At 48.0% G+C, this 12,815-nt stretch overlaps 1 protein-coding gene across 1 annotated transcript; it reads left to right on the forward strand.

Moving 5' to 3' along the window:
- Positions 1-8,390: 8,390 nt before the first annotated feature.
- Positions 8,391-10,044, forward strand: LOC123162620 (aspartyl protease family protein At5g10770-like). The gene is made up of 2 exons (XM_044580384.1): positions 8,391-8,586; positions 8,712-10,044. The coding sequence occupies exons 1-2, from the start codon at positions 8,439-8,441 to the stop codon at positions 9,944-9,946; spliced, it is 1,383 nt and encodes a 460-aa protein (XP_044436319.1). The 5' UTR covers positions 8,391-8,438; the 3' UTR covers positions 9,947-10,044.
- The last annotated feature ends 2,771 nt before the right edge of the window (positions 10,045-12,815 follow it).

Here is a 12,815-nt window from a genome sequence, read left to right on the forward strand (position 1 = left end):
TCAAAGGAGGGGGAGTTTAGATCCCGCATAGAGTCAGACTATGAAAAACGAGTGTCCCGTAAAGGGCAAAATCGCTTACCTCGCTAGTCGGACGCTACGAGCTGAATCCGCGATCTTCGGTAGCGGATGCGGGGGCCTTGGCGCCCTTAAACAGCACCCTCCAGGCACCTTCGTACATAGTGTCGAAGAGCCCGCTCAAAGTCTGGTGCTGCGCCGAATCGAACTCCCACATATTGAAGCCCCATCGTTGGCACGGGAGAATCCGGTGGATGAGCATGACCTGGACTACGTTGACAAGCTTGAGCTTCTTGCTCACTAGCTTTTGGATGCAGGCTTGGAGTCCGGTCAGCTCCTCCGAATCACCCCATGTCCGGCCGCTCTCTTTCCAGGAGGTGAGCCATATGCGGATGCCAGATCTGAATTCGGGGGCCGCTGCCCATTCAGGGTCACGCGGCTCGGTGATGTAGAACCACCCCGATTGCCACCCCTTAACGGTTTCCACGAAAGTGCCCTCAAGCCAAGTAACGTTGGGCATCTTGCCCACTATGGCGCCTCCGCACTCCGCTTGGCTGCCCTTCACAACCTTCGGCTTGATACTGAAAGTCTTGAGCCACGAGCCGAAGTGGAGCTGGATGCAGAGGAAGGCCTCACACACGACGATAAACGCCGAGATGTTGAGAATGAAATTCGGGGCTAGATCATGGAAATCCAGGCCGTAGTAGAACATGAGCCCCCGGACAAAGGGGTGGATTAGGAAGCCCAGTCCGCGGAGGAAATGGGAAAGAAATACTACCCTCTCATGGGGCCTGGGGGTGGGGATGAGCTCCCCCTCGTCGGGGAGCCGGTGCGCGATGTCGCTGGACAGATATCCGGTGTTGCGCAGCTTCTGGATGTGCCCCTCCGTAACGGAGGAGGCCATCCACTTGCCTCCCGCTCCGGACATAGTTGGAGAAGGTTGAGGTGAGATGTGCGGACTTGGGCGCTGGAGCTCGAGTTCGCGGAGATGGATAAGCCAAGGAGGAAGAAGGCGTAGGTAAAAGGGTTGGATCTTTATCCCCTTATATGGGCGGACGAAAACATGCGTCCCCACCGGCCTGATAAAACTCGCTTATCTCCCAAGCGCCGCAATCAATGGCGCGGTTGGGTTACCCACGTCCGTATTGATGGGAATCCCAGAATAAGGGGAACACGATCTCTGCTTCGACAAGGCGTGCCAAGGAAACAGCTTCGCTAAACACGCTGAGGTGGTACAATAAAAACAATTCGAGTAAAGGCTTGGTAGTGGTGTGACATCACGCCACCAAATACGTCAGCAGATTGAACTTGTGTAAATATTATTCTCTCTACGGTGGTATGTGGAATTTATTTTGCAGAGCCGGACACTATCCTGGTGTTCACAATCTTCTATAAATTATTCGGAGAAGGAACCCGCCTTGCAACGCCGAAGACAATATGCGCGCCGGACTCGTCGTCATTGAAGCCTGGTTCAGGGGCTACTGAGGGAGTCCTGGACTAGAGGGTGTCCGGATAGCCGAACTATCATCATCGGCCGGACTCCAAGACTATGAAGATACAAGATTGAAGACTTCATCCCGTGTACGGATGGGACTTTCCTTGGCGTGGAAGGCAAGCTTGGCAATACGGATATGTAGATCTCCTACCATTGTAACCGACTCTGTGTAACCCTAGCCCTCTCCGGTGTCTATATAAACCGGATGGCTTTAGTCCATAGGACGAACAACAATCATACCATAGGCTAGCTTCTAGGGTTTAGCCTCCTTGATCTCGTGGTAGATCTACTCTTGTAATACCCACATCATCACTATCAATCAAGCAGGACGTAGGGTTTTACCTCCATCAAGAGGGCCCGAACCTGGGTAAAACATCGTGTCCCTTGTCTCCTGTTACCATCCGCCTAGACGCACAGTTCGGGACCCCCTACCCGAGATCCGCCGGTTTTGACACCGACAAAGCCCAAAGCTAGACCCAAGCTTGAAATTGAGTGCTTCTACTACAAAGGGACTGGTCACTGGAAGCGGAACTGCCCCAAGTATTTGGCAGATAAGAAAGATGGCAAAGTGAAAAAAGTTATATTTGATATACATGTTATTGATCTGTACCTTACTAATGCTCGTAGTAGTGCCTGGGTATTTGATACCGGATCGGTTGCTCATATTTGTAACTTGAAACAAGGACTATAGATTAAACAAAGATTGGCTAAGGACGAGGTGACGATGCGCGTCGGGAATGGTTCGAAGGTCGATGTGATCGCTGTCGGCACGCTACCTCTACATCTACCTTCGGGGTTAGTTTTAGACCTGAATAATTGTTATTTGGTGCCAGCATTGAGCATGAACATTATATCTGGATCTTGTTTAGTGCGAGACAATTATTCATTTAAATTAGAGAATAATGGTTGTTCTATTTATATGAGTAATATCTTTTATGGTCATGCACCCTTTAAGAGTGGTCTATTTCTGTTGAGTCTCGATTGTGGTGATACACATATTCATAATATTGATGCCAAAAAATGCAAAGTTGACAATGATAGTGCAACATATTTGTGGCACTGCCATTTAGGTCATATTGGTGTAAAGCACATGAAGAAATTCCATGCAGATGGACTTTTGGAATCACTTCATTATGAATCATTTGATACTTGCGAACCATGCCCTCATGGGCAAGATGACCAAAACTCCGTTCTCCAGAACAATGGAGCGAGCCAATGACTTATTGGAAATAATACATACCGATGTATGCGGTCTGATGAGTGTTGAGGCTCGCGGCGGGTATCGTTATTTTCTGACCTTCACAGATGATTTGAGCATATATGGGTATATCTACTTAATGAAACACAAGTCTAAAACATTTGAAAAGTTCAAAGAATTTCAAAGTGAAATGGAGAATCATCATAACAAGAAAATAAAGTTTCTACGATCTGATCATGGAGGTGAATATTTTAGTTACGAGTTTGGCCTTCATTTAAAACAATGTGGAATAGTTTCACAACTCACGCCACCTGGTACACCATAGCGTAATGGTGTGTCCGAACGTTGTAACCGTACTTTATTAGATATGGTGCTATCTATGATCTCTCTTACCAATTTACTACTATCGTTTTGGGTTATGCATTAGAGACAGCTGTATTCACGTTAAATAGGGCACCATCAAAATCCGTTGAGACGACACCGTATGAACTGTGGTTTGACAATAAACCGAAGCTGTCGTTTTTGAAAGTTTGGGGATGCAATGCTTATGTCAAAAGGCTTCAGCTTGATAAGCTCGAACCCAAATCGGAGAAGTGCGTCTCCATAGGATACCCTAAGGAAACAATTGGGTATGCCTTCTACCACAGATCTGAAGGCAAGATCTTTGTTGCCAAGAATGGAACCTTTCTAGAGAAGGAGTTTCTCTCGAAAGAAGTGAGTGGGGGAAAGTAGAACTTGATGAGGTAATTGTACCTTCTCTCAATTTGGAAGGTAGCTCATCTGAGAAATCTGTTCCCATGATGCGTACACCAACTAGAGAGGAAGCTAATGATGATGATCATGAACCTTCAGATCAAGTTACTACTGAACCTCGTAGGTCAACCAGAGCCCGATCCGCACCAGAGTGGTACGACAATCCTGTTCTGGACGTCATGATACTTGAACATGACGAACCTATGAACTATGAAGAAGCTATGATGAGCCTAGATTCCGATAAATGGCTTGAGGCCATGAAATCTGAGATAGGATCCATGTATGAGAACAAAGTGTGGACTTTGGTGGATTTTCCCGATGATCGGCGACCCATAGAGAATAAATGGATCTTCAAGAAGAAGGTTGACGCTGATGGTAATGTTACTGTCTATAAAGCTCGACTTGTCGCAAAAGGTTTTCGACAAGTTCAAGGAGTTGACTACGATGAGACTTTCTCACCCGTAGCGATGCTTAAGTCTGTTCGAATCATGTTAGCAATTTCCACATTTTATGATTATGAAATCTGGCAAATGGAAGTCAAAACTGCATTCCTTAATGGATTTCTTAAAGAAGAGTTGTATATGATGCAACCAGAAGGTTTTGTCGATCCTAAAGGTGCTAACAAAGTGTGCAAGCTCCAACGATCCATTTATGGACTGGTGCAAGTATTTCAGAGTTGGAATATACACTTTGATGAGGTGATCAAAGTATATGGTTTTATACAGACTTCCGGAGGAGCCTGTATTTACAAGAAAGTGAGTGGGAGCTCTGCAACATTTCTAATTTATATGTGGATGACACATTGTTGATTGGAAATGATATAGAATTTCTGGATAGCATAGAAGGATACTTGAATAAAAGTTTTCAATGAAAGACATCAGAGAAGCATACCGGCGATCGAATCTCAGGAAGGATGGTGTATTACGGAACGAGTAAAGAGACTTTCCGGTAACGAGATTGAACTAGGTATGAAGATACCGACGATCGAATCTCGGGCAAGTAACATACCGATGGACAAAGGGAATTATGTATGTTGTCATAACAGTTCGACCGATAAAGATCATCGTAGAATATGTAGGAGCCAATATGGGCATCCAGGTTCCGCTATTGGTTATTGACCGGAGAGGTGTCTCGGTCATGTCTACATAGTTCTCGAACCCGTAGGGTCCGCACGCTTAACGTTCGATGACGATTTTGTATTATATGAGTTATGTGATTTGGTGATCGAATGTTGTTCGGAGTCCCGGATGAGATCACTGACATGACGAGGAGCCTCGAAATAGGACGATAATATTCGGACACCGGAAGTGTTCCGGGATGTATCGGGTATATATCGGAGTACCGGGGGGGGGGGTTACCGAAACCCCCGGGGGAATAATGCGCCTTATGAGCCATCGGAGGGGAGCACACCAGCCCACAAGGGGTGGCGCCCCCCCCCTAAAGAAGGAGGTTGAATAGGAGAAGGAGAAGGGGGTTCGCCCCCCTTTCCTTCCTCCTCCCTCTCTTCCCTTTTGATGCCTTCCGGTAAAAGGAAGGGGGGGGGGGCGAATTGGAATAGGGCCCCCAAGTAGCCCCCTCCCACCTATATATACATGGCGAGGGGGTGCTTAGAGCACACGCCAACGATTGTTAGCCGTGTGCGGCGCCCCCCTCCACAGTTTACGCCTCCAGTCATATTCTCGTGGTGCTTAGGCGAAGCCTTGCGCGGATAACTTCACCATCACCGTCACCACGCCATCGTGCTGACGTAACTCATCTACTTCCTCGACACTCTACTGGATTAAGAGTTCGAGGGACGTCATCGAGCTGAACGTGTGCAGAACTCGGAGGTGCCGTACGTTCGGTGCTTGATCGGTTGGAATGAGAAGAAGTTCGACTACATCAACCGCGTCGACAAACGCTTCCACTTTCGGTCTACGAGGGTACGTAGACACGCTCTCCCCCTCTCATTGCTATGCATCTCCTAGATAGATCTTGCGTGAGCGTAGGATTTTTTTTTTGGAATTGCATATGCTACGTTCCCCATCAATATGGTGGTACTCCTTCCTTTCCGGTTTACAAGGCTCAAATATAAAATCTCATCAATCAAGGTACATGGTGAGTCTAAGAATGTATCTCATACTTTATAAAACTACCCAAATTAAACGAATGCATTAATTTGGTCTAATTGCAGTGCATACATGCTTGGCCACTAGATAAGTAGAAACACTATATGTATTGTATTGGTGAGTTTCTTTTTAATTCTTACATGCAAAGATTTAATGCGCCTCAAAATTTCAATGGGAGAGGGAGATGAGCCCAAATAAAAAAAACAGAAAAATTGAGATAAGCCCTGTGGACATATGCTCCAATGATACCAATTCAAAAAAATCAGATTGAAATGTTTCAAAAAAAATCGAAAAAAGCATGGATGTTCTCAACATATGTGTGTACAAACTATAGAAAAAAATCAGATCCAAATTCAAATTGTACAGTGAAAAACAAAAAAGACAAATTCAGCATGAATAGTGTGAATAAAGAAAAAAACATGAACAGTGTGAAAAAATACATGATTCACAACAGATTTGCCTTTTTTTTATTCTCAATGTGTATATCGAATTGGGATCCGAATATATTTTAGGGTTTGTAGTCAAGCCGGCAGTCGGGTCGGGTTTCACCGGGTAGAGCTCTATGAAACCCATGCCCGAATAGCAAATGGGCAAAGGAGCAGACCCACGACCCTACCCATGGGTCTTGAGTCATACCCATGCCCAAACCCATCGGGCAACCCGACCCATTAGGGCACCCATCGGGTTTGAAATAAATATTTATTTTTACTGTCACATGACACAAATGACTGCACCTGCTTGAGGAGCGAATCTTTCTCAAAACCACAAGTTGTTGTGATGGCAAGTTACAGAAACAAGCGGCCAGCAGCTGGAGAGCGGCCGTCCTGCACGCAGCGGCAGATGCACGCAACGCATCGACGGCCGTGCTGCGCGAGGGGATCCGTGCAAAAGAAAATGTCAAAATCAGTAAAGCAGACATACTGGCTCGATACAAGCAAATACAGCGCTCAAGTCGCCCGTGGTGGGCTCGGCCCGGGTACAGGTCTGACGCCCAAAAGTGGACAGACCATGTAGTGTGGGGCATTGTCCTTTTGGCGCGCGGGCCCGGCGATTTGACAAGGAGTACAGCTCGGGTGCATGTCATGTGGGGAGCACAGCTCGGGCGCATGTCTTGCGGAACCGCAAGAACAGCAGCCGGTGCTTCCGCTGCGACGTGCAGTCTTCACGTCACGGCGGCCCGGCTCCAGTAAAATACACACAGCCCTTCGTACTGCCCCAGTTTTCAAGCTGAATGATGAGCAAAATACACAAAAAAAGCAACAAAAACTAGTTCATCTGATGTATGGGCGTACAAAAATCAGACTAAATCCCTGGTTCGGGCACTTGTAGAAACGGACGCCGGGGTTCCGGTCTGTCCCAGAGACGAACCATGAGGGGGGGGGGGGCACCATGCACGCATGCAGGGGACGCGTCCTCTGGTGTGTACGACGTATACGTTGCCCGTGAGCTCGCTCTGGGCATGGACGAAATGTGCAGCGTGGGCGTTCGTGGCCTAGCAACTGTGTGGTGTCAGGTTTGGTCCTTTGAATACGCATATACGTTTCAGTTTGCTTTCCAAGATGCCCTAGGTGCAGCTGCTGCTGCGTTCAGAGATGCACTTCTCCCAGCAGCTGCCTTTTATAGACTCCGCGACTTCTCTATTCCCATGGCCAGCCGAGGTGGTACTAAACTTTACCAGGTGCCTGAACCAACGATGTGTGTGTTGTATGGGCCGAACATTGTTGGGCCTTCATTCTTGAAAAGAAATGTGAAAGAATCAAAGGCCTAGAGATAAATAGTAATATAGCTGTGCGTTGTTGGGCTTCCTACGTTTTTGCCTTGTGGCCTTTAAAGACATGTACAACATTACGTACGTGACTGGGTCATTTGTTTATGAGGTTTGGGGCTCTGTACAACTTATATATCTGATGTATGTGCATCCTATGCAACATATGAATATGAAATTTAAAGGTATTTTGATTAATAATTTTCATCGGGTAACCCATGGGTACAAACTTAGACCCATGCCCCGCCCATCGCTAATCGGGTTACCCATCGGGCTTGCCCATGGTTGAACACGATGACCCATACCCTACCCATTTGTGTCGGGTGCCCATGGGCGCGGTCACCGATGGGTCGGATTGCCGGGTTGAGTTTGTAGACACATATGCTGAGAACATCCATGGATTTTTTTTTCTGTTTTTTTGAAACATTTCAATTTGGTTTTTTTGAATTGGTATCATGGGAGCATATAATTGTTGGTACCACCAGATATTTCCCCACACTGCATATGCCCTACCTTTTTTTCAAAAAGAAAGATAACCCCGGCCTCTACATCAATACCATATTGCCCTGCCCTCGCTTCCCGATGCCGCACATCACTGGCTCCAGTCCACATCGCAGCCCTCAGTGCACGACGGACCGGGCGCAGCCGAGGCCACACAGCTGAGCTCTCGTACTACTCGGACGAAGGCGCGCACGCGCACGGCCGGAGGTCGCACTCGCAGGCAGGAAAGAATCCGCATACGGTCTGAAATACGTCCCATCATCGTTTTGTACCCTTCAATCAATCTTTCCCACACCACAGGGGCATTAGTAAGTTACCGTATGAACCCGCGTCGCGCTCCGTCGGCTCAACAAATACTCCTGATATACGGTGCTTGTCCATCCAATAATACAATGTTTGTTTTTCACAAGCATTCCCACGTACGTTCACCACACTTTTTTTTTGCATGGCGTTCACCACACATTTTGCCCAAATAATACAATGCTTGCTTTCACAAATCACAATCGAATCATACGATATTACTTCTACCTTTTGTTTGTTTATACGCATGCGGTATAAAAGCAGCGCTCGCATTCCGAAACTGCAGCCCACTGCATCTCAGCCATGGCATCTATTCCCAAGCTTGTGATTCTCCTGCTGTGCACCTGTCTTCACACTCTCCTTGCTCACGGAGGGGACGATCTTCGCACCTACAAGGTTCTGCACGCTGGCGCTCTCAAATCTGCCACCGTCAACTGCTCCCAGCCCCAAGGTGCAGTAACATTGTCCATGGACGCACATGCATGCAATGTTACTATTAGTTTCCTTGCACTATTTTGAGGATATTTTGAGCACGTTTGTCATCGTGTTTCCCTTTCCCCTGTTCGGTTCTTTCAGTGACTCCATCATCCGGCGGGGTCACGGTGCCGTTGCACCACCGGCATGGCCCGTGCTCCCCCGTGCCCTCCAAGAAGGCGCCGACCTTGGAGGAGATGCTCCGTCGTGACGAGCTCCGGGCCGCCTACATCACACGGAAGTACTCCGGCGTCAAGGGTGGTGCCGGTGACGTGGAGCAATCGGACGTGACCGTGCCGACCACGCTGGGCACCTCCCTGGGCACGCTGGAGTACCTGATCACCGTCGGCATCGGCTCGCCGGCCATGACCCAGACCATGCTCATCGACACCGGCAGCGACGTGTCCTGGGTGCAGTGCAAGCCGTGCTCGCAGTGCCACTCGCAGGCGGACTCGCTCTTCGACCCCAGCTCGTCGAGCACCTACTCACCCTTCTCCTGCAGCTCCGCCGCCTGCGCGCAGCTCCGTCAGAGCCATGAGGGGAACGGCTGCTCCGGCTCCCAGTGCCAGTACATGGTCAAATACGGCGATGGTTCGATCGGGGCCGGGACCTACAGCTCCGACAAGCTCGCGCTGGGCTCTAGCGCCGTCAACAACTTCCAGTTCGGGTGCAGCCAGTCTGAGTCGGGCAACCTTCTCGAAGACCAGACCGATGGGCTCATGGGGCTCGGCGGCGGCGCAGAGTCTCTCGCCACCCAGACAGCGGGGACCTTCGGCAAGGCCTTCTCGTACTGCCTTCCGCCGACTTCAAGCTCGCCTGGGTTCCTCACTCTCGGCGCATCAACCTCGAGTTTCATCGTCAAGACGCCGATGCTGAGGAGCAGTGAGGTCCCGTCGTACTACGGCGTGCGCCTTCAGGCCATCAGAGTGGGAGGCAGGCAGCTCAGCATACCTGCCTCGGTCTTCTCCGCCGGGTCGATCATGGACTCCGGGACAATCATCACGCGGCTGCCGTCGACGGCTTACTCTGCGCTGTCGTCGGCGTTCAAGGCCGGCATGAAGAAGTACCCGCCGGCGCAGCCCATGGGCATCTTCGACACGTGCTTCGACTTCAGCGGCCAGTCCACCATCAACATACCGACCGTCTCACTGGTGTTCTCCGGGGGCGCCGTCGTCGACCTCGTCTCGGACGGGATCATTCTGGACAGCTGCCTCGCCTTCGCGGCCAACAGCGACGACAGCTCCCTCGGCATCATCGGCAACGTGCAGCAGCGGACGATCGAGGTGCTGTACGACGTCGGCGGCGGCTCCTTCGGGTTCAAAGCAGGCGCATGCTGATCGGCGTGCACAAGCACGGCGTTGATACTATTGGGATATCCAGTTCGTCGTATACTTGTTCGCTGCTGCGAGCTACTTATAGTAAAGGACTAAAAGTGACATACATGAAGTGGGGCCAAACCATCAGCGCACTATAGTACTTCGACTTGCAACGTGATGCAAGCGTGCAAACTACCAACCAAGACATACTTGTAACTAGTTGATACCCCGCGCGTTGCTGCAGGACTTTATGCTTTGAATGAGCAGATTCAAAGAAAAACATATACTGTATGAATAAATGGAAAATACATCTTGAATGTTTGAACACTGCATTTACATTTTAAATTTTGATTTTGGAGATCGAATGGAATATTGATATTTTACATTTCAAATGTTGAACAAATATATTTCTGAACAAACATAAAGAGAATTATCAGCAACATGCACCGGTTTCTCTCAAGTAACTATGTTGGATTTTAAGAGCACTCTTGTACAGTTGGTTAGCCTATAGGCGCTCCAAATGAGGCATTTTTTCACCTACAAAATGTACAAATTCGTGTGACCAAATCTTGAGAACTGGAAAAATAAAGTATGGGCATACGATAGTACATGTAAAGCACACCTGAGAAGTCAGCTAAGATATGTTCCAAACATCCAGAGAGGCATCATGAATATCATACATCGATAGAGTTATTGTAAATAAAACTAAATTTTATTTGTTTGTAATTGCATGATAATTTCTTGGGAAGACATATACCTGTAGGTTGTACCTTGTATAGAAAATCCCTACTCAAGTGATTTCATGGTTTTCGGTCACAGCAAAGTGACAATTAGGAGATGTGTTGTATTTGGCATTCTTGATTCTTTAAATAAACTGAAATGGGAGAATAGACTCTTCATATTTACTCTGAATATTTTGGTTCATAGCCACTCCATTAAGATCGCCGATGAGTGGAAGCTGCAAGATTTCAAGCTTCTTGCAATTCGTCCTTAAGCGGCTGCGTGTACACATTCATATTCTTCCCCGGATAGTTGGGCCCTGGAATTATCAACGTCAGGAAAATGTTTTTTCTTTGCATAATCTGCCGGGGGGGGGGGGGGATTGAGTGGAATGACAAACACGGGCCAACAGTTGTATGGGGCTGTCATCTGACCAAGCACACTAAACCCATCTGTGCTGACGGCGACTCGAGGGTGCCTTGGATCTGCCATTTTTTCCTTGTGAAATGCATCAAAGCGCTTCCACGCTTCACCATCCGATGTGTGCACCAGCATCACATTCCCATCTGCATCTAGTTCGGTTCTTTTGCCCGTTTTGTGCCATGTCATCTGTCTGTCCGTCTTTTCGATCATGAAAAGATGTTGAAGTCTTGATACGATTGGCATATACCGAAGAATATTAACGGGTATTTTGGTCTGCGTCTTCTCACCCATACCGTTGTCTACCACAACATACCTGGAACAATTGCAAATGGGACAATAGTTCAAGTCCTCATACTGAAGCCTAAATAAGACACATCCTTTCTCACAGGCATGTATCTTCTCATAGGGCATCTTAAGAGCACGGAGGATTTTGTCTGACTGGTACAGATTTGGAGGTAGCACATGGCCTTTGGGTAGAAATCGTCCGAAAACTGTCATCATCGCGTCGTAGCATTCTCTGCCTAAGTTGAATTGAGCCTTCAAAGCCATTATTTGTGAGATGGCATCCAACTGATAAAGCTCAGTGTGCTCGTGGAGAGGACGTTTTGAGGACTCCAACATTTCAGTGAGGGCCTTTGCAGATTCCTCCATCTCCTCGTCCGAGTCCCGAGCATCGTCAAAGTCTTGCACCATGTCTGCGGTCCCGGTACCATGCTCGTCGGTGCGACGACGAACCACCTCGGCTCTGGCACGTTGGGCAGACTCACCGTGTAATGTCCAGACCGTGTAACCAGGCGTAAAATCAAACTTCTGCATGTGTTTACTCATTTCAAGCTCGTCCCTCTGATTATAGTTGTCGCACCGGACACAGGGGCACCAGCTAAATTTCTGGCCATTTGCAAATGCGGCTCAACAAACCCCTTAGTTTTTGTTAACCATTCCTCGGTCCAAACATACTGACTAGTGTAACCGGTGTACATCCACGCACGATCATTCATATTGACTTCCTACTGGACACACAAGAATTATATTCATAATTAGGCAAACCATATCCATCAGTTAATGGAATTTGTTAGTTTTATTACGTCCATGCAACCTACACGCTAATAGGTAATGATAGGTCCTAATCCTACCCGAGTATGTGTAGATCGGGTTTGTTTTCCCATGCTCTACTCCGGATCCGACGCAAAATTTCGGCAGCACCTCCCCGTTGTTCTCCTGATACACGTCTTGGCAATAAGCAGAGAGAATGTGTACCTGGAGAACAACAGGGAGACACTGATGAAATTCTGCATCGGATCCGGAGCTGAGCATATAGGAAAACGAACCCAATCTACACATACTTGGGCTATCCATGGATAACGTTGGACAATTCGAAAGAATGACGATTATAAATATGCAAATGCATGCATATTTATAGATGTAACCCTTTCGAATGGGAGACACATAGTGGTTACGCATACTGATGATTGACACCTATAGCTAGCAAGTTTCATCGGCACGAAGACCGGAACAGAGCAAATGAAGGGGGAAGGAGGAGATGTCATTTGTGCTCACCAACGAACGCATGGGCGGAGCTCGTCGAACACTAGACTCTCGCAACGATGAAATAACTGCATATTTAAATCGAAAGATGAGTAACATAGCAAGTATGCGACACCGACAGCCACATGTACCTCGCACTGACGATACTTGCTATTTACGGTACCATCGACACCGAGGAACCCTCTAACCCGCTCGTCCCCGG

The sequence above is a fragment of the Triticum aestivum genome, chromosome 7B, assembly GCF_018294505.1.
Source record: "Triticum aestivum cultivar Chinese Spring chromosome 7B, IWGSC CS RefSeq v2.1, whole genome shotgun sequence".
Taxonomy (NCBI): Eukaryota; Viridiplantae; Streptophyta; class Magnoliopsida; order Poales; family Poaceae; genus Triticum; species Triticum aestivum.